The sequence below is a fragment of the Rhineura floridana genome, chromosome 8, assembly GCF_030035675.1.
Source record: "Rhineura floridana isolate rRhiFlo1 chromosome 8, rRhiFlo1.hap2, whole genome shotgun sequence".
Classification (NCBI taxonomy): Eukaryota; Metazoa; Chordata; class Lepidosauria; order Squamata; family Rhineuridae; genus Rhineura; species Rhineura floridana.
The window spans coordinates 42,942,616-42,969,269 of NC_084487.1; the positions used below are offsets into that span (position 1 = coordinate 42,942,616).

General features: G+C 44.7%; 1 protein-coding gene across 2 annotated transcripts in view; it reads right to left on the reverse strand.

Annotated features, from left to right (window-relative positions):
• The window catches only part of CARD10 (caspase recruitment domain family member 10), a 57,082-nt gene extending 43,411 nt beyond the window's left edge, over positions 1-13,671 (reverse strand). The window contains exons 1-5 of one of the 2 annotated variants that reach the window (XM_061639062.1): positions 13,504-13,671; positions 11,912-12,058; positions 6,140-6,358; positions 3,190-3,327; positions 1,201-1,526 (exon numbers count right to left, since the gene is read on the reverse strand). In XM_061639062.1, coding sequence (XP_061495046.1) covers positions 1,201-1,526; positions 3,190-3,327; positions 6,140-6,358; positions 11,912-11,918 — 690 coding nt within the window. In that variant the 5' untranslated portion in view covers positions 11,919-12,058; positions 13,504-13,671. Of the gene's footprint in view, positions 1-1,200; positions 1,527-3,189; positions 3,328-6,139; positions 6,359-11,911; positions 12,059-13,256 lie in introns of both variants that reach the window. The other variant, XM_061639061.1, reaches the window with a different exon arrangement.
• Between the last annotated feature and the right edge of the window lie 12,983 nt (positions 13,672-26,654).

Genomic DNA, 26,654 nt, shown 5'->3' on the forward strand with positions numbered 1-26,654 from the left:
GTTGCACTGGAAAGGGTGGCATGAGGCCAAGATATTCTGCAACTGTGTGGAATATCTAGTGATCAGCCACGCTATAATCTAGAGGTCATGCACAATTACTACTGTACAGGGCTAGCAGTAGTATAGCACTCCATTTTATTCTAAATCACATTTTTTGGTATCTAGAAGTACCCAAACACTCATCCCATGCAAAACCACCTTGTATTATTGTAACATGCAGGCTCATGCAACAAATGTACATGTTTAGTCACTGATCAGTCAGGGCTGTAAAAAGCTGTTCAACGCCCAGATCCAAAACTTCAGAACTGGGCCTCTTCTGAGAAAGGTGCCGGCAACTTGAAACTGCATGCATGGAATGTCACATTTTCCAGCTAGTGCAGGCCACAAGCATGGCCTCCAAATCCTGAACAAGTGCTGGGTAGCAGCTACTGAGTTTGTGACTCAATACATAGTCTGGAACTCTCAGACCACCTGACACTTTATTGCAGCAGAATTGTTGTTTTCTAAAGAGTTAACTTTGCACTTTATGGACCCAGATTTATTGACACATCAGACGGTCTCCTGAATCATGAGCTGCATTAAATCCAAAAGGAAGATTTGGATAGGATCAAAACTAGAGCAAAACCACTGGAAGGGATGAAGCTTAGTGGAAGAGCATCTGTCTTGCATACAGAAGGTCCCACGTTCAACCCACAGCATCTCCAGGTAGGGCTGGGAGAGACTCCTGCCTGAAACCCAAGGAGAGCTGCTGCCAGTCATTGTAGACAATACTGAACTAAATGGACTGATAGTCCAACTCAGTATAAGACAGCTTCCTATGTTCCTAACGAATGAGCTCAGAGACCAGGCTCTGAAAGAGAGATGCCCCCAGGTGCAAGCAGGGCAAGGTAAAGAGAAACTGCAGACTAAAGATGTGCAGCTTCAAGAATATAGCACTCAGGATGAGACATAGCCAAGGAACTCTTGTTGACCAGCCTTCTAGTACCTTTTCCCCATTTCCTTTTATAGGAGTGGCTGGCAGGCTGAGGCCAATGAAACCAAAGCAGCAACATCAGCGCAGACAGCGCTTAATTATTACTGTGACTCCTGTCATGGGGAAGTAACTTGGTATATCTTTGATGTGCACACCCCTTTTCCTTGCCCTGCTAACTTTAGTATGCATTCATGCATATCCTCTCTCCCCACCCCTGCTCACCATACCCCCAGTTGCAGGTCCCGGCTTCGGAAGACAGCAGTGTTTTTCTCCTCACAGAGCTGTGCATAACGCACAGCCAGCATATAGTTTTCATCCTTCAGCCTCAACAGCTCCATGCTGTTAGAATCCCACTCTTCCTGGAACCTCTGGCAACGTTCCTGCACCTTCTGCAGCTCCTGGAGATGCTGCTTCAGCTGGGCACACTCCTCCTCTAAGGCCCGGTTCTTCACCTGGAGTTGGTGTTCCTTTGCCAGATGTCCTTTCTGCTGAGCCCTTACCTTCTTCACCTCCATCATCAGGAACTGAGTCAGGCCTTCAGGACCCTCCTCATCTGGAAAAAGACAGAGATGGTCAGCAAACCAGGTACTAGGGCCCTTCGGGGACATAGGTCAGTGGAAAAGGGCCTGTTTTGCATGCAAAAGGCTGCAAGTTCAATTCCCAACATCTCCAGGTAGTGTTGGGAAAGCCTCCTGCCTGAAACCCCAGAGGGTTACCACCTCTTAGTGTACATCAGGGGTATCCAGCATGGTGCCCTCAAGAAGTTGTGAACTACAACTTCCATCAGCCCCAGGCAGTATGGCCAATGGTCAGGGATTATGGGAGTTGCAGTTGGAGGGCACCACATTGGCTACCCATTGTGTAGACAATACTGAGTTAGATGGACCAATGTTCTCACTTAGCGTAGCTTCCTGTGTGTCTAACCATGAGCTGCCAATTCACACTTTACATGATGAGCATGTTTGCCACACTTCCATTGGTGTTTACATACACTGCCACTTGTGGAGATACATAGTTATAAACATGCACTGGGCATGTGACAGGAAGATGCAGTCCAATCGGAGCATCCCAGTGTGTGTTCAGCACATGCTCACATCTCTGCTTCACATTTTGATGCAGCCATGTCACTTGAAGTGGGGTTAATAATTAACTTTATTATTATTATTGGAAATAACATCTGACACTGCCACTTGTGATGTCCCTGTATATATAATACTGTAAATATAGTAAGTGCGGGTTTATTAGAGTATATGTGGTAAGTAGACTGAGTGAGAGGGGGGAGTACATGGGTTGGAATGTTGATGAGTGTTGTATGATGATTGGCTAAGCGTTTAAGTGTCTGAAGGTATAAATGAGAGGATGACAGTTGAGGTTCTGTTCGTTCTGTTGGTTGGTTTTTGGTTGGTTTTGGAGAGGGTTGTTGGGTGGATTGGATTAGGCGGGTAGTGAGGCAGGATATTGATGACTAAGAAACATAAAGAGTAACGCATCTTATGAAACCACACGCTTGTTGACTAACCCTTTAAGTAATCTTGTTATTCCCTGTGTATATAAATAAATAGTTATTGGTTTACCAAAACACCTGATCCTTGGCTGGGTTTTCACAGACCACAAGGGTGCGCAGGGCATATACCAAGGTTGGGAAACAGTATGAATGGTGGCAACGGTGAAGAGATAGTGTAACATCATCAGGTATCCAGAGCAACCCAGGGCTGTAATCTTTATAGGCACAAAGATACAGGGGGGTTGAGGCCGGTAAGTGCACCCAGACACAACGTAGCAATAAGCCAGGAGGAGACGAAGGCACAGTCTCAAGGCAATATTGTTTACAGGGAGAGTTTGGTGGTGCTGTCTAGCAGTGGGATCTTGAGAGATCTTTGCTCGAGCCAGTGAGAGAACTGTTTTGAGAGCAGGACCCTGAGGTGGGACTGTGACAAGGTGGTGACCACAGGTGGGATCCTGACAGGTGGTGGCAGTAGTGGTGGGATATGACACCACTCGCTAGGACCAGGGTGGGGTGGGGCAGAGTGGAAGTGAGCATAGCGAAAGCACTGAGTTGGCACAGGTGCGCAAGTGCATTCCAAGGCGGCACACATGTTGTTCCCAGGTGGTCTCCCTTCCAGGCACTGAGGAGACCCAGACCTGCTTAACTTTAGCAAGATGGTGGCCTCCTGTGCCAATAGACAGGTAAGGAGAAGCCTTTTGCAACTTCTTACCCAGAATCATAGAGCATCGCTGAACAGGCTGCTTCCCTGTCAAGTGGGTGAAATGTTCTGGGTAATAGAACTCCAAGGATTCTAGGAATGCTTCGTAGCCTCGCTTCCCACGGCTTCGAAGGATATCCATGAGGAGTCCTGCAGAGACAGACACAATAATAATAATATAAGGAAGAAAAAGACTTCACAGAACTAATGTGTGTGTTGCATGATCAGCAGCAAGCAGAATCATAGAACTATGGCGCTTGAAGAATCAAGAAAGACTATAAAGCCCAATTTTACTTTAGTCCCAGCCTTGCTGGGTGACACTTAGGCCCATCTGCAAAATGGGAGTAACAGGGACATAAATCACAGTGGTTGTTGCGAGGGCAAGACAAAAAATAAATAAAAAGAGAGAGGCTCTTTTCATATTCAAATGTTATGTAAAATAATGATGAATAAAAGCAACAAGGCAAGACCGTAGATACCATGCATCTGGGATCCATTCCTGGACTGAGGCTTTGGGCCAGGGCTGCTTGTCAAGAGTAATAGGAGGAAAAGGACTGTGCTTGGTGAGCGTATCAGCACAGCATCTGTGCTTAATCAGGCAACAGGACACAAAAAAAGGATATATTAACCTCAATCTCTGAAGTGGAACTTAAACACTGAATTGGGAGAGCACAAAAAATGACAAGTACTCGTAAATAAGAGAAAAGTACAATTTTAATCCCACACAAGAATGTTAAAATATAATAAGGGTATAAATAAAATTGCTAGAATGCAATAGTAAATGGACTCATTGATCTAGGTCAATGTCTGATCAACAAACTAATGTAAGAAAAAGTTAATGAATTATGCTAAGACCAAACACGTTTCAATCCTGTGGGTCTTCCTCAGGGTCAAAAAAATGTTTTAACGTACAGCTTGTCACAGAAAGTGTAGTCACTTGGCTAGTCTGATCCAGCAGTAGGGCAGGCGAAGGGTCCCCAACACAGCACCCACAGGCATACCACAATGCGCACAGATACCCAGCCTGGCACCCTTAAGGTTTTTTTCTCCCTTCTGTGCCCAGTTCCTCTGCACTCTGGCCTTCCTAGCCCATATTCCTCCCAAGCGAACAAACCCCTTCCCCCATTCCATTCCAAACTGGATGCCACCATTGGATGCCCGTCCCTCCATTCCAATTGGAGGCCACCTACAGCCAAAACAGAGGAGAGCTGCAAACACTGGCAGCTGTACTTGTCAGCGGAAAAGGGAAAAGATAGATAATTGGAGAGGAAGGGCAAAAGGAAAGTAGCCACATTGGGCAGGTGAGAGCAGGCCATGCCAGGGATCACAGCTCTGCTTCCCCAACTATGAAGAAGGTGATTCTTGGGCCAGAGTGGGACATCTTGCAGGACAGCGTGAGAGACTGCAGAATCGGACAGCAGGCATACAAAGCTAGGATGGGCTGTGGAGAACTCCACTGAAGCCCCAACAAGACAGACCCCCAGGAGCCCAGGAGGAAGTGAAGATGAATCAGTGCCTCCCTGTGAGATGTGAGGCCTCTGGGAGAAGCCAGAGGAAACACATCACCAAGGAAAAGTACAGCAAAACCATTATGCTTATATAAATCAATCCATACCCCATTGGCCCAACACCCTCACAACAAAACAAAACCTCAACACAGCATGAGCAGGTCAGAAACACCAGGGACTCTGTCCGGGTGACTTTGAAGCCAACACCTGGCTTGCTAGCTACACCTGCATGCATGGGGCTCCCACTTAAGATGCCCTGGAAGTTGAGCACTGCATGTATAATGTCCTGGTTTATCCTGATGAAAACATGTTGCACGTACCCTGAAGGAGGGGGAAAGCAGCAAGGAAAACCATTCCTGCTCACAAAAAGCATAATTGAGAGGGTTCTGGCTGCTATTTATGACAGGGATAAAAAGGAGGTGTGGCTGCAAACCCTTTCTTGGCAGCAACATTGACAGCAACCAGCAGAGGCTGTAACATCTGAGCTAGATGACAGGCTGTTTCTTGTATTCTCCTCCCCCCTCTCCCTTGCTCCTGGAACGTTTGCCCTGCTCAGGACTAGTACCACTGTAAGTTCAGTGAAACTTTTCTCAAGTGAAGGAAGATGATGCCAAGCCTGATTTCCAGACCAGCAACACCTCAGCTAGTTCTTGGCACTTCCTTGGGAGGGCTCTGGCTGACATTTGGGACAGGGATAAAAGGAAGTGCTGCTGTGAACCCTTCTTGGCAGCAACAATGACAGCAGCCAGCTGTAACATCTGTGCTAGGTGATTATGAAATATTGTCTTGCATTTTGTATTGGAATATTTATTATGCTTGTCATTAATTGATACAATTTAATTGGTTGTTTGCTTTGTGATGACTTTAAATGTCACAATGTTTATGTAATCCAGTTGAGTCATTTGGACTGTTACACTTTAAAATGCTTTAGCATTCGATTGCTGATCTAGTGATTTGCATTTTTTTTCTGTTGCAAGCTGCTTTGACCATTTTATAATGGAAAAGTGGGATATAAATTTAAACAACAACAACTTAATATGGAATACAGTGACACACAAGATAGCATTATTAGCCAGATTTATGGAGGATGGGTATGGGTGACCATGATAATCAAAGATGAAACCTCCATGCCCAGAGGCAGTATACCTCTGATAGTCAGGTAATAAGATCAAGCCAGAGAAGATTGCTTTCACCACCATGTTTTGCTCAGCAGCTTCCCAGGAGAACATTGTTGGCCACTACTAGTTCTCAGCTAGATGGACTAAGGCAAGGACGGGGAACCTGTGGCCTTCCAGTTGTTGCTAGATTACAGCTCCTATCATCCCTGACTATTTGTCATACCGGAGGAGCTGATGGGATTTGGAGTCCAACAACATCTGATCCCTGCTCTACACAAAAAAAGGCTCCCTTCCCACAGCTGTATCCTCCATGCGTGTTCTTTTAACTGCTCTCACCTGTCCGGTTGCTCTTGCATGGAAACCGATAGGCACTCAGCACTTCCTCTTCATCCTGCTCATCAATCACGCGACATTGGCGCAGGTACGGGGTCAGCTTTGCTGGGTTCAAAGAGCGGGTTAGCTGGTGTCGAACACTCTCAATCTTCTCCCACAGTGCCCCTTCTTCCTCTTCTGCCTCTGAGGGGCTTTGGATCTGGCCAGCTATCTCCTCAGGCCCTAGGGGCGCACACTCATTAGATATGGATTCATTTTGCCTTACAAGCTTTTAACCAATCGGCTGTACTCACAATCAGGATTACTGTTTTCCACCCTTTCAGTGCACGCTCCTGGATGAACTGGAGAATTCCAACCTTGGCACAGAACAACAAGGAACCAGGTGTGTTTGTTATTTAATTTATGTGGTGCATAGTGATGTGATCTTCATGTATGCAATATAGAAAGGGATATACTGCAGGGATAATGAAGGTACTGACAGTCCTGGAACAGGAGGCAAAGTTAACATTAGATTGATACCAGTTTGTTTATCCTAAGGCACTTCCAAATAATCTGTTTATTAAACGTTCATCCTGATTTGTTTGCAGGGAGGTTGGATGTCATTGCACCAAAGCAATTGTTATTCCACACTTTCCAGTGCATTTCCCTGTCACTTTCCATATACCAAAGAGCCCAATCTTTGGGAGCAGGTTTGATGTGCAAGACCTCCCAGCCAACTATAATTGTGCAACCTGAATTCTCCGGTATGTGATTAAATCCCACCTGAAAATAGCAACAATCTGGAAACACCCATAGATGCTAAGACTGACCACAAAGGAGAAACAGCACCAATGAAGGTGGTGCAGCTGTGAAGTGACCAGGTGCTCCTCCAGATTACCTATTTATTGAGCATTCATCCTGACTTGCTTGTATAAATCTTATGTGGAAGTTATACCATGTCTGCTCTTTACTGAGCATTCATTCCAGTTTGTCGGTGGGCAGTTATGCAACAATGAGTATTAATTTTGATTTCCTTGCATAAAAGTTATATGCCTTCCCATCAATCAGTCCTTTATCCCACACTTTTCAGTGCATTTTCCCGTCATTTTCCTAACCACAAAACATCTGTTTTGTTTCATTTTTAAATATATTTGTTGTGCCAGAGCGCTCTAATCCACTTTAATTACACAAACCTAAATTTCCGGTACACAGTTTAATCTCTCCCACAAAATGCTGACAGCCTGGAAACGACTCAGATGTAACAGATACAATCACCCCACCAAAACACCTTTATGTCATTACCTCTTTTCCACCTTTCAAGTCCATTTTTAAAGCCCACAAAGAAGATTGGCTTTTTTGCTATTAAACCAGCCTTCCCCAACCTAGGGTCCTCCAGATACTTTGGACTAAAACTCCCATCAGCCGCAGTCCAAAACATCTGGAGGGCTGGGTTAACCCTACAGTTCTCATTCCAAACTGATGCAAAGCCTAAATACATAGGACTGCATTTGCTCATATTCATCTTTGTCCCTCTTGCCTACGGTGGCCATCTGTCTTACTTTCCAAAGGACAGTCTTCTGTTTGAAGGGCTGTCAGAGGACAAGTCCAGTTTAAACATAATGAAATATAAGAAGGGACAACAGGAGCCTTGAAATTGCCCATCAGCAATAGTGAGCACCTGGGCACCAGACTGAGCAAGCACACAGGGCACCTGGTCACAGTCTTCTCCACTATGGAGCAATGTATTCTATTTCTATTTAAATGATAGTAAAAGGATTTCTAAATTTGCATCTATATGTTTAAATTAGCATATGCAAATCCACATCCTTGCACATCCTCTTTTTAGTTATGCATTGCCTCTTTTTTGCCATGCATTAACATTTAATGATTAAGTAGACACTCCACTGTTCCTCTGTGTCCTTTTCATTGAGATTGGAACTCCTCAGAGCAGGTGCCTCACTTTTACTCTGTAAACCACCATGTGTATTGATAGTGCTATGCAAGTGATAAAAACATGCTTAAATTGCCTAAGGTCATAAGAAGAGCCCTACTGGATCAGGCCAATGGCCCATCTAGTCCAACATCCTGTTCTCACAGTGATCAACTGGATGCCTGTGGGAAGCCCGCAGGGAGGACCTGAGCGCAACAGCACTCTCCCCATTTGTGATCCCCAGCAACTCGGATACTGCCTCCAACAATGGACCTTTCCTACAAAAAGGTTAGAAGAGACGGGAGCCCTGCCCTCTCTGGCATCCGGCCCACCTTACGCAGACAAGAGCATGGTGCACTGTCACCATCAACGATAAGCCAGCAGGAACAAGAGGGCACTGAAGGGCCCCTCAAGGAACCAAGCAAATAAATGTAAACATGCTCTCCAAGTAAAAGACATCTCCAGTCTATGGATGCACACAAAACACCTTCCCACAGAGCAGGAGTTGGTACCCCCACTTCTACTCCCTCCCCAAAGCTCAAAAAATGCCAGTCTTCACAGGGCATAAAATCAGTATCCCCAGGGAACAAAACTGCCATTGCTCAATCAAAGAGGAGCAAATCTCTGACTTCAGGGCCTCCGGAGCAGCCCACTATCAATATGGCTCATAACTGTAGGCCTGAACCTGACCCAAAGCTTCAGTTCCCCAGTCTTTTCTAAGGCACTTGAAGAGGCAAGCAGAAGATTAGAACAAACATACAATACAGAGACCAATATCCAAATGTTTGCTTTCCCACAGAAACTTTAACCATCGAGGTTGCCTGCGGGAAGATATGGTTGCCTAACAGGCCAGCAGTTAGGAGAGCCTCTCCAAGCCATTAACAGAGCTGAATTCATTAAGCTACCAACAGAAAAGTAACTCAGAAGTTCTAGCTGACTAGTCTGCAAACTTAATATTGGTTTTAAAAAATGTAAATGTACTGCCTTCAAGTCGATTCCGACTTATGGCGACGCTACAAATAGGGTTTTCATGAGGCTGAGAGGCAGTGACTGGCCCAAAGTCACCCAGTGAGCTTCATGGCTATGTGGGGATTCGAACCCTGGCCTCCCAGGTTGTAGTCCAACATGGTTTCCTCTTAGAATCCAGGGAATTGTAGTTTGGAGATTTGAGAACTCTGTTAGAAATTCCTCAGCTGTCGCCACCTGCCCCACCAGTCTTCTGCAATTCTTAGGGTTTCCTGGGAAGGGGAAATGATTGTGAAAGGAATTTGAATTCAATAACGTGGATATGCCTATAATCCCAATGGACACCAGCCACCACTGGGGAGCCATCCAAATGAAGAGGTTCAGAAATTTGTAAAAAAAATACAGCATGCCAGTCACAGATTTTACATATGATTTAAGAATATAGCAGTGTTTTTCCCCCATTCAGGAGGACCAAGTTCAATAAAGTCATGCAGAAATTGCTTCAAAGTTACCCTTGGCTCTACTTCCTAAAGTGCAAATAGCCATATTCTTGGCAGTAAGCAGAAGCACCCAGGGAAACGGAAAAAAACAGACTCTTGTAACAATTCCCATGAACAAAAATATGCAGGAGTTAGGCTATTGCTGCTGTTTAAAGAGGACTGCTCAGTCCTATTTTCCCCTGTCCCCGGCCCCCATAAAAAACCCAAAAAGGAGATTCCAAAACATAAATACATTTTTTTCTGTAGCAGGAGCCACAGGAAGCCTCCATTCTTGGAGAGAGCCCACAGCTTGGTTTGTGAAACGTCTCGGGTAAACCTCAGGGTGCAAGGCTGAGAAAAATCCCTGCCTGAAAAGCTCCGAGAGCTGGTAACAGTCAGAGAAGAGTGTTGTTTTTCTTGCACACTAGAACCTGGGGCCATCCAATAAAGCTGAGTGATGGGAGATCCAGAACAGACAAAAGGAGGTGCTGCTTCACACAGGGGATAGATAACCTATGGAATTTGCTACCACAAGATGTGGCCATGGCCAGCTTTGGATGGCTTTAAAACGGACCACACAAATTAATGGAAGATAAATAAGGCTATCAATGGCTACTAGCCATCCTGGCTGTATACTACCTGCAAAGGATGATATTCTGTGGAGTCTGGTCCCTTAGGACAAGTTGACTACCACCTCACTAACCTCAGTTTGCCCTCAGTCTATCCTCTTCCAGCCCCCACCCATCTGCCTGGCTTTTACATATTTCCAGTCCAGGGGGTGGCCCTGCCTACCAGCTTCCTCTGCCTCATCCTCTGTTTTGTCCTTTGTAGAACTCAGCAAGGAGAGGAATGGAGACAACACTAGAATTAACTGACTCTGCCTGTCACTAGCTCTGGCTGTACCTTGGGGAACGGCCACAGCTCAATGGTAGAGCATCAGCTTTGCATGCAGAAGGTCGCAGGTTCAATCCCTATCCCTGGCACCTCCAGAGAGGCCTTAGGAAAGACCTCTGGCTGAAACCCTGGACAGCCACTGCCAGTCAGTGTAGACAATACTGAGCTAGATAAACTCATGTTCTCACTCAGTATGGCAGCTTCCTATCTTCCTGCCTACTGTTGGGCTCCCTGCCTTCCGCCCCACCATTCCCTGTGGGCACCAGCCATCAGTGATGGTATGTACACACATGTTGGGGAACAAGTGCCGGAGAGAGCTATTGTATTCATGTCTTTCTTGGGGGCTTCCCATAGGAATCTGGTTGGCCCCTGCGGAAACAGGAAACTGGACTAGACAGGCTTTTGGTCAGTTACAGCAGGGCTCTTCTTATGGACTAAGTGCTCTGACAAAGTACAAAGCAGCATTATATGCAAAGTGGTTAGAATGTCAGACTTGGAACTGGGAGATCAGGGTTCTGGTCCCCATTTGGCCATGAAGCTTGGGTGATCTTGGGTCAGTCACTGTCTCTCAGCCTAACCTACCTCACAGGGTTGTTATGAGGATAAAATGGAGAGGAGAACCATGTACACCACCTTGAGCTTCTTGAAGAAAAGGAAGGATATAAACGCAATAATAAAAACTAAAACAACAACCAAAGTTAAAATCCGCACCCTTGTTCTAACTACTGTAGTTGGAAACGGGGGAGGGGGTGGAATCAATAAGGCAGTTGGTGGTTGATGCTAGGGCTAAAGAGATGGAAATGGTGGATCCTAGACACCCATTAAGGAGCTCTCTCTCAAACACAGTCCTTCAATTTTCATAGCTGCAGAACAGGAAGGCAAATATTGAGCAGCAAATCTTTTTCTTGAAGCTTGAGAAACCTGACAAATTCCTACCTGCCTGCCATGTGGTAGTGAAAGTTATAGGAATCCTGCAGGACAGGGAAGGGAAGAAAAATCCTACCTCTCTTTGAACTAAATATGAATTCACACAGCTCTCTTTCTCCCAATCCTAGCTGATGTGATTAAGAGAGGTTCCTCAGAGAATTGGCAGGGCCATTGCAAGGCTATGCCATGAGTCACAGACCTCAGACATTCAAATGACTTGCTGAGTCAATCTCAGGTCTTGCCCCTTTCAAGGGGCTTCCCCAGGGGCAGGTATTTCCTACAGCAGCTAGTTTGCCATAAATCCTAAGTGACTTATGGGATTATATATTTATTATTTAAGCAGGGGAGGCAAGACATGCCCCTCATAGCTACATACACACACACGCAACACGTGTGTGTGTGTGTATATGTAGCTATAGAGGCCTTGCCTCCCTTCTCTGCTTAAACAATATATATATATATTGTGTGTGTGTGTGTGTGTGTATATATATATACACACACACACACACACACACATCCATATAAAACAACTTCAATCTCCAAATAAGCTAATAAACTCTCCAGCCCATTCCATATTCTGCATCGATCATACCATCTTACCTGTCATGCCGAAGAGTCACAGAGAGCACCAGCCCAGGAAAAAAAACTTCTCCCTTTCTGAATTCTTCTCTGTGTTTCCCCAGTAGTTACAATATGCATCCGTAGGCCATCTCACTTTCCAGGAAGTTTGGAATACCTTAAGCATGGCTGGTAACAAAGCATCAAAAGCCTGCATTAGTATTACAGTAAAATCCTTCCCTTCTGTTTCATTAACTAATTCTTAATGACATAGAGGATGTTTCTTTTCACCTCCACACATACAGACTCCCCCTCTCTCCCTTTTTCCTTCTCTGCCCTCCCTGAGACTCCTGCAATGTCCAAAGTGCACACAGCAGATATGCTGACATCTCATCACACAAACTTTGAGCCATTCAAAGGGAAGAAAAAAGGCTATGAAAGTGGTACAATGATCATAACTTTCACCTCCACCCCTGCCTTAGTGGATATTTGAGCAGTAGATTTATCTATGGCCAGAGTTAACCATTTGGGGAAGAGCCATAGCTCAGTGGAAGAACCATCTGCTTTGCACACAGAAGGTCCCAAATGCAATCCCTGGCATCACAGGGAGGGCTGGAAAAGTTCCCTGCCTGAAACCCTGGACAGCCCCTGCTAATCAGTGTAGACAATACTAAGGTAGATGGGCCAATGGCCTGATTCAATATAAGGCAACTTCCTATGTTCCTAGCTCTATGTGGGTATTGAAGTGATAGAAAATGCACTTTACAGGACTTAAGAGAACCACAGCAAATCTTAATTTAAATCCCAGGGTAACTGGGTTTATCCACTGAACCTAGATCTAGTGTTAGGAGAAATTAAAGAGAGAGTACATCTGACCAAGTGCAGTCATACTCCTTTACAAGGTTAATTACAGGTGGTTTCCATGCATACATTGAGGGGAGTGGAGAGTTAATGCTCTCAGGGCAAAGGGAATGTTGTTCCAAGCAACATGGGGCCTCAATACTTCTTATTATAAAGTTGAAGTGAACTGGCATCATTTTATATCCATCTCCATGCACAATTATTTACACAGCACCATCTATATGCATGGCAGGTAAAGGTTTCTATCCTAAGAACCTTACCATCTAAAAATCGACAACTGAGGGACATAGAGGCAAGGATGAAAGAAAGAAAATGCAATTACTTCAGATACTTACAGTAGAATACATTACAGTAGGATTTGGGGACACATTTATCCACACACACTCAGGGTGAAGCACTCCCAACTGGTCAGAAAACATCCACGCTTATCAAATGAAGGGTGCCTACAGACACATAAATTCCCTCCGTGCGCGCACAGTCAGACACAAACATGTTCGGATCCGATTTGAACCATGAGGACTATTACCTTGAGCCTCTCAGCTGACGGCCTAATTGACTCCACAAGATCGCATCCCAAGGAGTAAGCTCCCAAACCAGAAGAAGGAGCAGAGCCGTTTACCAACTCTCCTCCCCACCCCGCCGCCGTTTATTGTGCTTCGCCTTTCCTTGCCTGCCTGCTCTTTCTTTTCATTCTCGCCTGGTTCCTTATAACCCCTCCTCCGCCTCTCGCCCATACTCTGGCCTACTCATCTCTTTCACAGACAAACACACACCTGGCGGCCGCCACTGAAAAGGGAGAGGGAGCAGAAGACGGGCTAGGCGCGCGGGGGAAGAGTCACTTTTGTGTGCGAGTGAATGAAGAATCCGCAGCGGCCTGAGCCAAAACAAGTCCCAGCAGCCCCTCCGCCTGCTCAGGAATGCGCGCTGTGTGGATTCCATTCCCCGAGGAGAGACATTCACTCCGGGGGGCGGGGATGGAAGGACAAAAAAAAGAGGCGAGGGACCAAACGCCGAAGACTGACCGGCGGCAAATAGATTAATAAACAGGATCCATTGTGAGGCACGTTAACTCCCTCCCTTCTACAAGAGCTCGGGTGTGATAATATAGTTAGCCTTCACATAATACTTTCCACATTACCCTGAACAACCCTGCAAGGAAGATCAGTACTATTATTATCCCCTTAGTGCAGATCTGGGGGTGTGGGTTACCTAAGGCCATCCTGGAAATGACCTCATGGCAGAGGCAAGATTCAGGCTAGGGAATCTGTAACTCAGACAACCCTTCAGAATATAAGAGCGGCTGTGGGTGTGTTTATTGTTTTAAATCATTTTTATCCTGCTGTTCAGCCCAAAAAGGCTCTCAGAGCTGCTTGCAGATCGCTACACAAGACAATCCCTGCCCTCAGGCTTAGACTCTTAACAAGATGCAAGACAAAGGAAAATGCATTTGGAAGGGAGAAGGAAATAAGCAAAACCAGCCTGGCGTGACGGCATGTGTTTAAGCATGTCACGTCTGTGGCTTCCTTTGTGGAATCAATCCATCTCTTGTTTGGTCTTCCTCTTTTTCCACTCACTTCTGTTTTAACCAGCATTATTGCCTTTTCTAGTGAATCATGTCTTCTCACGATGTGTCTGGGGCCCAAGGGCCCTGAAGTCTGTTACCAGCCCTGCCAGGAAGAAATATGAAATGGCTGCAGCTAAACACATCCACAGACAGCAGTCAGCCCAAGACATTGCGGTGCCTGAGGAAAAAATACAACAGCTACATATGGATATAAATTAATAATTTCTGCCCTTTCATAATACCCCCAACAAAATCCACCAACTGAAAAAGGGCACTTCAGGCTGCCGAAAAGACCCAAGCAGGCCATACAAAAGCCGTCACTATTCACAATTTATTTATTTGTTTTAGGGATTGCATTGCAGCAAGCATCCAAGGCAACCTGAAAGGCCATTTCAAAAAGCAATAAAACCAATTAAAATATTTAAAATATTAAAATGGCAACAACAAAACACCCAGCAACATTAACTATTTAAAACATTTTTTTAAAACCACATACACTAGAAGAATATATTAAAAACCCAGCAGCATTAACTATTAAAAGCACTGGAAAACAGAGAGGTATGAACCTGGCACCTAAAGGAAAACAGTGGGGGCCTGGCTAGCCTACATGAGGAAAGAAGTCTCAGAAAACCTGGAAGTCAAAGAAGAAGTGTAATCCAAATTAGAAGAAAGTCCTATGTTGAAGATTGGGGTTAAAGGTGGAGGGCAGGTGCAGAAGAATCCTGCATTAGATATAGAGATTCTGTTTCTTTAAATATTGTTGTTATGTTCCTTCAAGTTGTTTACGACTTATGGTGACCCTATGAATCAGAGACCTCCAATAGCATCTGTTATAAACCACCCTGTTCAGATCTTGTAAATTCAGGTCTGTGGCTTCCTTTGTGGAATCAATCCATCTCTTGTTTGGTCTTCCTCTTTTTCTACTCCCTTCTGTTTTCTCCAGCATTATTGTCTTTTCTAGTGAATCATGTCTTCTCATTATGTGTCCAAAGTATGATAACCTCGGTTTCATCATTTTAGCTTCTAATGATAGTTCTGGTTTAATTTGTCGTAACACCCAATTATTTGTCTTTTTCGCAGTCCATGGTATTCGCAAAACTCTTCTCCAACACATTTCAAATGAGTTGATTTTTCTCTTATGTGCTTTTTTCACTGTCCAACTTTCACATCCATACATAGAGATCGGGAATACCATGGTCTGAATGATCCTGGCTTTAGTGTTCAGTGATACATCTTTGCATTTGAGGACCTTTTCTAGTTCTCTCATAGCTGCCCTCGCCAGTCCTAGCCTTCTGATTTCTTGACTATTGTCTCCATTTTGGTTAATGACTTGGCCAAGGTATTGATAATCCTTGACAAGTTCTATGTCCTCATTGTCAACTTTAAAGTTACATAAATCTTCTGTTGTCATTACTTTAGCCTTCTTGACGTTCAGCTATAGTCCTGCTTTTGTGCCTTCCTCTTTAACTTTCATCAGCATTCGATTCAAATTGTTACTGGTTTCTGCTAGTAGTATGGTATCGTCTGCATATCTTAAATTATTGATATTTCTCCCTCCAATTCACACCTCCTTCATGTTGGTCCAATCCTGCTTTCCATATTATATGTTCTGCATATAGATTAAACAAATAGGGTGATAAAATACACCCGTCTCACACTCTTTCCAATTGGGAACCAATCGGTTTCTCCATATTCTGTCCTTACAGTAGCCTCTTGTCCAGAGTATAGGTTGTGCATCAGGACAATTGGATGCTGTGGCACCCCAATTTCTTTGAAAGCATTCCATAGTTTTTCATGATCTACACAATAAAAGGCTTTGCTGTAATCTATAAAGCACAGGAAGATTTTCTTCTGAAATTCCTTGGACCGTTCCATTATCCAGCGTATATTTGCCATATGATCTCTGGTACTTCTTCCTTTTCTAAATCAAGCTTGGTGGACATCTGGCATTTCTCGCTCCATATATAGTAAGAGCGTATGTTGTAGGATCTTGAGCATTACTTTACTTGCATGGGATATTAAGTTCTATAATTACTGCATTCCTTTCTTTGGAAATGGGATATATATTGAACACTTCCAGTCTGTGGGCCATTGTTTTCTTTTCCATATTTCTTGACACATTTTTGTCAAAATTTGGGCAGATTCAGTCTCAGTAGCTTGTAGCAACTATTGGTATGCCATCTGTTCCTGGTGATTTGTTTCTTCCAAGTATTTTAGGAACAGCTAAAATTTCTGGTTCTTCATCGTATGGTTCCTCCGTGAATGAATCTGTCATCTTTATTTATTTATTTATTTATTTATTTATTTATTTATTATTTGATTTATATCCCACCCTTCCTCCCAGCCGGAGCCCAGGGTAGCAAACAGAAGTGCTAAAAACACTTTAAATCATCATAAAAACAGACCTTAAAATATGTTAAAACAAAATGTTAAAAACATTTTTTTTAAGCTTTAAAAACATCTTTTAAAAAAACATTAACAAGCAATTCTAACACAGACACAGACTGGGATAGGTCTCAACTTAAAAGGCTTGTTGGAAGAGGAAAGTCTTCAAAAGGCACCGAAAAGATAGCAGAGATGGCGCCTGCCTAATATTCACGGGGAGGGAATTCCACAGGGTAGGTGCCACCACACAAAAGGTCCGTTTCCTATATTGTGCAGAAGAAATCTCCTGATAAGATGGTATCTGCAGGAGACCCTCACCTGCAGAGTGCAGTGATTGACTGGGTATATAAGGGGTAAGACGGTCTTTCAGGTATCCTGGTCCTGAGCTGTATAGGGCTTTGTACACCAAAACTGCAACCTTGAACTTGGCCCAGTAGCAAATGGGCAGCCAGTGCAATACTTTCAGCAGCTAGGTGACATGTTGGCGATACCCTGCCCCAGTGAGCAGTCTTGCTGCTGCATTTTGCACCAGCTGCAGCTTCCGGACCAACCTCAAGGGCAGCCCCACATAGAGCGCATGACAGTAATCCAGCCTGGAGGTTACCAGTGCGTGGACAACAGCGGTCAGGCTATCCCGGTCCAGGAACAACTGCAGCTGTCATACCAGCCAAAGCTGGTAAAAGTCACTCCTAGCCACTGAGGTCACCTGGGCCTCTAGTGACAAAGATGGGTCCAAGAGCACCCCCAGACTATGGACCTGCTCTTTCAGAGGGAGTATGACCCTATCCAAAGCAGGCAACTGACCAATTATCTGATCTTGGGAACCAACAACAGTGCCTCCGTCTTCCTAGGATACAGACTCAGTTTATTGGCCCTCATCCAGCCCACCACTGAGTCCAGGCACCGGTCCAGGGCTTGCACGGCCTCTCTTGATTCAGATGTTATGGAGAAATAGAGCTGGGTATCATAAGGATACTGCTGACACATTGCCCCAAAGCTCCTGATGACTGGTCCCAAGGGCTTCATATAGATGCTAAACAGCATGGGGGACAAGATTGTACCCTGCAGCACCCCACAGCACAACTGCCGGAAGACAGTCACCCAATGCTATTCTCTGAGAGCTACCCTGGAGATAGGATCGGAACCACTGTAAAACAGTGCCTCCAGTACCCATCTCACCAAGTCGGCCCAGAAGGATACCATAGTCAATGGTATCAAAAGCAGCTGAGAGATCAAGTAAGAATAATGGTCGCACTCCCCCTGTTCTTCTGCCGATAAAGGTCATCCATTAGGGCAACCAAGGTCAATTCAGTCCCATAACTAGGCCTGAACCCAGACTGGGATGGGTCAAAATAATCTGTTTCATCCAAAAGTACTTGCTATTGCTGCACCACAATACTCTCAATCAGCTTCCCTAAAAAGGGGGTATTTGCAACTGGTTGGTAGTTGTCACAAACCAATGGGTCCAGGGTGGGCTTTTTCAGGAGTGGTTGGATCACCGCCTCTTTCAAGGTGGCTGGAACCACTCCTTCCTGCAATGATGCATTGACCACACCCTGGATGCACTTGGTCAAACACCCTCGGCAAGTTTTAATAAGTCAAGAAGGGCAAGGGTCGAGAGGACATGTTGCTGGCCGCATCATGGCAAGCACCTTGTCCACATCATCAGGCCGCATAAACTGAAAACATTCCCAAGAAGTTTCAGCAGACGTTGCACTGGACACCTCATTGGGGACTACAGTAGATGTGGATGGGGAATCAAGACTGCTATGGAGGCGAGCAACTTTACCCTCAAAGTGCCTTGCAAACAATTCACAGTGGGCCTACAAAGGGTCTAAAACTCCATTTCCTGGAGTTGATGTCAACAGACCCCTGACACTACGGAAAAGCTCCACTGGACGGCTACTTGAGGATGTGATAGAGGCAGAGAAGTGGGTCTTCTTTGCCGCCCTCACCGCCACACAGTAGGCACGGTTATGATGTTTTACTCGTGCCTGATCAGCCTCATAGCACATCTTTCGCCACTTGTGCTCTAGCCATCATCCAGCCTGTTTCATTGCCCTTAGCTTACTGGTGTTCCAAGGTGCAAGCCAGGCTCCACAATGCCAAAGAGGGAGCTCGGGGGCAACCATGTCAAGAGCCTGATGTGCCTCACTGTTCTACAGCGTGACAAGGGCTTCAACAGGGTCACCTGCTCTATCTACTGGGAACTTGCATCTCTTTTATATAGTTCTTCAGTGTATTGTTTCCATCTTCCTTTTATTTAATCTCAGTCAGTCACTGTGTTCCCCTGTTGATTACTAAATGTCCCTAACTCCCTTGTTGCTACCGTTGCCTTCAGTGGGTCTTGAGGTAGCCACTGGGAAATAGCTCCACTGAAAGTGGATGATCTAGCATAAGGCCCAAGGAACACAAGATGTTAGTGTCCAAAAATGGCAGGGAATTCTCCACACCTGGGCAGATGGTTTCTGGAGCTCAGAACTTAAGGTATGTTTGTTGTACTCCTGGAAGAATCAAGCTGTCATGCTGGCTGGCCGAGCCACTGGACCCGGCCGCTACACAGTAGCAGCTGATGGCTCCATGTCAATGGAGCAGTAGAATCAGCACCTTGGACAACTCCTTGAAAGTTTGGACTAAAAGCCAGAGCGGATTCCAATGCCCCACTGACATTTATTTATTTATTTATTTATTTAATTTATATACCGCCCTAAGCCCGAAGGCTCTCTGGGCGGTGTACAGAAAGATAAAAACAAGCACAATATATAAATACAATAAATACAATGAATCAAGAAACAAAACAACAAACAATAAAAGAACCAAACAACATCCAGAATACAAAATAATGATGAAAATGCTATTAAAACACACTTTAAAATGCCTGGGAGTATAAAAAGGTTTTCACCTGACGCCGAAAAGATAGTAGCGTCGGCACCAGGCGCACCTCATCAAGGAGGCTGATCCACAGTTCGGGGGCCACCATGGAAAAGGCCCTAGTTCTGGTCACTGCCCTCCGAGCTTCTCGATGGGATGGCACTCGGAGGAGGGCCTTAAATGTTGAGCGCAGTGTACGGGTAGGTTCATATTGGGAGAGGCGTTCCACCAGGTATTGCGGTCCCATGCCGTGTAGTGCTTTATAGGTCAGAACCAGCACTTTGAATCTAGCCCGGAAACAAATAGGAAGCCAGTGCAGACAGGCCAGAACAGGTGTTATATGAGCGGACCTTCTGGTCCGCGTCAACAATCTGGCCGCTGCATTCTGGACTAACTGTAGTTTCCGAACAGTCTTCAAGGGCAGCCCAACGTAGAGCACATTGCAGTAGTCTAGTCTAGAAGTTACCAGAGCATGAACAACTGAGGTGAGGTCGTCACTGTCCAGATAGGGACGTAGCTGGGCTACCAAACGAAGATGGTAAAAAGCATTCCATGCCACCGAGGCCACCTGGGCCTCAAGAGACAAGGAAGGTTCGAAGAGAACTCCCAAGCTACGAACCTGTTCCTTCAAGGGGAGTGTAACCCCATCAAGACATGGGGTGACATGCTGCCACCGCAACCACATAAAATGCATTAGTGTGAACAGGGCCCTGAACATGTATAGAGATGTATGTGCATAGGACTCTTTCACATGAGTGTAAACGCTAACTGGGCTGGGATGATTCATATGAACAGCCCTTATATCTCTAGTCAACTTTCAGCTTCTATATCCTGAATGCCTATTGATGTAAGTCAAGTGAGCTTGAATCAGCATCCCAAAGACACAAAACCCTTTGCTGAAAAAAAGCTGTTTGTTTTTTTCAAAATAAGCACCGTGGCAGCAAAAATTGTGCTGACTCAAAACAGGAAAATGCTTCTGTGCCCTCTATTTTTTATCATTTTTTTTAAAAAAAAACTGGTTATTAAAAGCATTTGAAAGGCTGCTTTTATAAATTCATGTATATATTTGGTGAACTTCACCAAAGAAATGAACAAAGTCAAATGGAATGTGTAGATTTCCTCCTGAAATGCTATCCTTTATTGCAGAGATGGGGGACCTATGTGCCCAACCCTGATGTTGTTGGACTCCAGCTCCCATCAGCCCCAGCCAGCATGGCCAATGGGAGTCCAGCAATATCTGCAGGGCAACAAGTGCTACAGCCCTGCTTTATTGTATACTATTTAGAATCTGCACTATCGTCTGGAAAGATCAGATGCATATATGTTTATGTATCAGGTTTTTTTAAAAAAAAACTAATTTAAAAATCACAGTTAAAATACTCTGCTTGTTCACTTTGAATGTGTCCAAGAGTTCCACCGTGGACCCTGAAAAATCTCTCCTGGATTCTCTGGAATCTACACCACCACTGAAATCTGAAATGGTCCTTTTTTTCAAAGCAGCTGCTCACAGGTCCTCCCAGGATATGTTGGAGAACATTCTGGAGAGCACTCTTGTTCAGGATTGGATTGGATGCTTCCCTTCAGGTCTCTGGCATGCTAGATAAAAGTGAATCAGGGTGGACAGAGGGTAAACAATAATGCAGACCTGAAGACTTCCTAGATATTGTTGGCAGAAAGCGTCAATGGTAGTTGAGCTGTATGTGAGTCCTTGTTTGAAGAAGCACACGTTACCCTGGATATGATCACAGAGATACTCTGGGTTTCAGAAAACAAGAAAGCTATTTATTGTTGGAAATACATATTGATAGGAAAAGTCCTAGTTCTAGCTAACTAAAGTTGGAGATGCAAAGAGCCATGCTTGCTCCTTCCTCACTGCAGGAGAGAGACAAAAAAAGAGAGAAATGAAGGTAGGATGAGGAAGAAGGGAGGAGCAGGAAATGCTGTCAGCAACCCCTAAAAATATTAGTCTAGCACCTGAAGGAAGGTCAGCACAGGTTAGGTCAGAGAAACAGTCTAGGAAGCACAGAGGTTCCCCTCTCAATTTTCCCTTTGCCATGCAATCCCCCCAGCACGCTGAGTTGCATCCCAGCACTTCCAACAGATAGGACAACCTCAAAGGCATCTGTTGAGGGCTGTATTCCCTCAGGGATAATTAGTCAAGAGCTAAATGTCAGAGGAGAGTGGGGTTGGAGCCAAAACAGGCAGGGAAATACTCTTTTTTTCCCCTCTCTATTTCTTACACACACACCTTTTCTCTCCCCGCTGCCTCTTTCCCCCTGCCCAGCAGGTTCCCTGGGGAAGAACAAGTCACTATTACCAAAGGTCTCAGTTGATCACTGAGGGCTTATACACACATACACACTTCCATTATTCCATCTGTTTAAGTTTTATTTCCTGTTTTTCCCCTTCCAAATTGCCCACTACTTGCAAAAAAATTAGGCCGAGGTATACAGATTTCACACCCTGCTCTGTGATATCTACTCCATGACAAGATTTTACCAGTCACTGCAACTCAAAACCGTGTGATATCTACTTGACCTATGCTTGTACAGGCAAGCTCTGTTTAATGCCACTATGCATTTCAAATCATCTGTCATGCAGCTGATTCTAATAATAGTAATACTGAACTTTTAAAATTGCATTCTTTCTAAGTAGTTCAGTTTCATTATCCTAACCACAGCACTGTAAGATAGGCAGATACATCAACATCGTAATAAACATTGAAGGCACAGCCTAGGAAATAGATGCTTTCTTAAGGCCACTCCTAAGGAGTTCATTGCTAAGGTGAGGTTTGAGCTGGGAACTTCCGGGCACATAGCCATGCTCTCATAACCACTAGCTCTGGTCTCAGATAGGAAATCATTATCCCTCAGCACTCTCTCACATTGAAAAATATGTTCTACCAGGTTGGAGACTTATTTACAGTGCAAACATACACATGCCCACTCAGATGTAAATTCCACTGAGCTCAGTGGGACTTACTCCCAGGTAACTGAGCACAGGATTGCAGCCTTGGTTACATTGTTAAAGCAATCAGCATCCTGGAAAGTTGTTATAGTGCATTAAATGAGGAGACACTAGGCTGCCAATTCTGTTGCGCAAGCTTAGAGCAAAGAATAAAGGTTTTCATGGACTAACACTTATGTATATATTTACCAGTGACTTCACTATTGATCATTGTGCTAAAATATAAAATACAAATTATAACAGCAGTAGAGAACAAGTAAAAATAAACAGGAAAGATAACGGGATAAACTAATCCCATAAATAGTGTGACTCCCCATAAAAGTCTTCATAAAACACTTAATGGAATAATAAAACGTTTACAGCAAAACCAACTAATGTATTATATTAGATTTATAACCTAATTTCTTCCACCATATTAGGTCCACACAAATTGGTCCTTTGTGCAGACATCACAAAACCTGGATAAGAGAAGATAATAGCATCCATCTATGTAGGTTATTTAGAGTCTTAAGATAATACTGTCCATTTATTGACATTATTGTGCATAGTGAAGTGCAATTCCAATGTATGTTTACTCAGAAGTAAGTTCCACCATGTTCAGTTAGGATACATGTGCATAGAACTGCAGCCTTATAGTGCAATTCAGTGGGACTTACTCCCAGATAAGTGTTCATAGGATTGCAGCCCTAATCCAATATAATCTAGGGCTATAAAAGCTCATACATCCGCAGTAAAGCAATGCTTTTCTGTATGTCTGTTTTGTGTGTGTGTGTGACTATCACTTAATGGACAGCTGGTATAGCACAGTGGGGAGGAGAGCCTGGCTGGGAGTCCAGAGTCTGTGAGTTCAAATCCCCGCTTGTGTCTCCTGGGTGTCAAGGGCCAGCTAAAGATCACCCCCTGGCTCAGGGGTTACGTGCCCTGCCACCTGCGTAGCCGTGGGCAAGCTGCATAGTCCCAAGCAGCCCAGCTGCCCCCCAGCTGGCAGTTGCAGACAAGGAAGTGGCTGGCTTGTGCAGCTGTGGCAAGCTGAGCAGGCCCTAGCCTGCTGGGGAGGACGAGCCTCAGAGGGGGCAATGGTAAACCCCTTCTGAATACCGCTTACCATGAAAACTCTATTCATAGAGTAGTCATAAGTCGAGATCGACTTGAAGGCAGTTCGAGGAAGGTTTAAAGCCATAGGCCACCACACTATAACCATAACAAATTGGGTAGTCTCTGTCACAAAACTCTTTGTTGCAACTGTCTTTTCTGTGTGGTATGAATAAAAAGAGGGGGAAGACTTTGTGACATCACCAGGAGACTGAGGTTTCCAAGATCATTGGAAAATGTTAACAGAAGAAATCCCCGCTTGTGTCTCCTGGGTGTCAAGGGCCAGCTAAAGATCACCCCCTGGCTCAGGGGTTACGTGCCCTGCCACCTGCGTAGCCGTGGGCAAGCTGCATAGTCCCAAGGAGCCCAGCTGCCCCCCAGCTGGCAGTTGCAGACAAGGAAGTGGCTGGCTTGTGCAGCTGTGGCAAGCTGAGCAGGCCCTAGCCTGCTGGGGAGGACGAGCCTCAGAGGGGGCAATGGTAAACCCCTTCTGAATACCGCTTACCATGAAAACTCTATTCATAGAGTAGTCATAAGTCGAGATCGACTTGAAGGCAGTTCGAGGAAGGTTTAAAGCCATAGGCCACCACACTATAACCATAACAAATTGGGTAGTCTCTGTCACAAAACTCTTTGTTGCAACTGTCTTTTCTGTGTGGTATGAATAAAAAGAGGGGGAAGACTTTGTGACATCACCAGGAGACTGAGGTTTCCAAGATCATTGGAAAATGTTAACAGAAGAAATGCAAAAGGTATCTATGATAGTGAAGAAAACCAACTCCTTTTTAATAACAAAAAAATACTGTAGTGACAAAAGTGAATGACCAAGAAAATGGGCTAGATGAGGCCAGTAACATAGTGGCAAATTCAGAAGTGCAAGGTCCCTTCATGTTAGTCACAACCACACTCCCTCCCCCTTTTTTGCTGCTGAGTTGAGAATGAGCTTCTTATTAATGCCTTCTCCCACAACAACAGACATTCCCAGGAGTCAATAAGCATGAAAGGGGAGAGTTACCTACTGAGAAGAGTCTTCTCAGTGGCTGAATCACCTTCTTTCACTCTGATTGGCTCCAATGAGCAGGAGAGGATAAGGAAGCATGTTAGAAGACTCTTCTCAGTGGCTAACACACTCCCCTTTCATGTTGATTAGCTTGTAGAATGTTGGAAACATAGGGACGCTGCTGGGACCCTTCTCCCAAAACAGTAAGGGGTCTAAGACACACACCCCAAGTCCCCAGATAACTATACCCCTGGATGAGGCTCATCTTGATATTTATTTCTATGCATAAGCAACAGCAGGCAGGCACTACAGAAAGGTTGCTATCTCCTAAAGTTTGCACCAAGAATATTAAATGTAGAGCACTGATCAAAACAGAGTGCAAAAATAAAGTGCAGGCTTCCCAAGCCATTCACAATATTTCCAGGTACAAATTGCATTGAAAATCCAGTTAATTTAGACATACCCTCAGGTTTAGTATCAAAAAGCATAAAGAGGAACTTTGAGCTGTTTCCTCTATTCCTCTCTCTCCCTCTCTTTCCTCTGTTTCTTTGTTGTCCCTAATTGCCTGCACTAATGTTTCTATAATTAAATCGAAAAGGCTGTAGCAGATATCTCAGGAGTTGTTCCTTTTTGTAATAATGCATATTGGCGTCAGTCTTGGAAGCATTTCTCCGTACACATTCCCCTCCTCCCTAGTTTTTGCAAATTAATGTTACACATTTAGGAAAAAGCTGTACATGGTGAGCTTTTGAAACAAGGGAATGTTCCATTGGAGGGGGTGGGCAACTTGTTTAGCACTAAGGCCACAAATGATTTCCATATTCAAAATGATATCACATTAGCAGGATTTACATAAATGGACTCAGTCACAAAGCCGTGACTGGTGGACCTGAGGACTTACTCTGTGAAGCAATTTGTGCAATTTACAGTGTGATACTAGAAGAAGCAGGTCTTTGAAAGTCTAGTGGATACCCATAAGTTAATTAGGAGCTCAATTTACACTTACAGAGATTCAGCAAAGATCGTCTTTCCATTCCTCACATAACCTGCACGGTTGCCAGAAAAGAAAGCACATGGTAAGGAGAAAGGGAGACTTCAGCATATTGGAAAAGCAGAGAAGGCTCCTTGTCTCAACTGCCAGCCATTGAAGGACAGGGGAGAATATGATGGCAAGGCTGGATCATAATATAGAGTGAAGAACCTATGGAAAATGTGGGGTGGCCCAAATGCCCTAGTTTAGCAGTGGACTATCTTCTCGGTCCTCTGAAAAGTCTTCTACTTGCACATGTTGTCTGTTTTTAAGAGCTGTCCAAGGCAAGTTCGGTTTAAAGATAAAAAACTCTTAAGCACCCTTTAATATTTAGCACCTGAGTCACTAAATGTTTAACATTTAGCACTTGCTCACTATAGTGGGGGAACAGGAGAGGGCTTCTGCCTTTAGGCCTGCTTGCTTGTGGGCTTCCCAGGGTTAGCCATTGTAGGAGACAGATGCTGGACTAGATGGATCTTTGGCCTGATGCAGCAGGGCTCTTATGTTACTGGGGAACGGACTCTGGAATACTGATAAGAACCTGATAAGCCAATGGCCCCTGGATCAAGTTAAGGGCCCAGCTAGTCCAGCGTCCTGTTCTCACATAGACCAACCAGATGCCTAAGGTAAGCTTGAAAGCAGGACCTGATCATGTATGGGGAAAGGCCATGGTGTGGCTCAGCCACGCAGCACATACTTTGCACTCAAAAAGGGTCAGGTTCAGTCCTTAGCATCTCCAGATAGGGGTGGGGAAAACTCCCTACTCCAGCAGGCAGTGTAGATGATACTGAGCTAGATGGCAGTTTCCTATGTAACCAAATTGAGGGAAAAGGAGGAAGTACAGAATGAAAGATTATCTAGGGAAGCCACCTGACCTGTGTACAATGGATCGCCATCACCCCTGGCTTGTAAAGAGACTGTTCGCCTGTGCCGAATAATGATAGCTTCTAGATGACCAGCCAAGGAACTATTTGTAAACTGGGAAAGAACTGGTTGATTTTATTTTTCCTTCCAG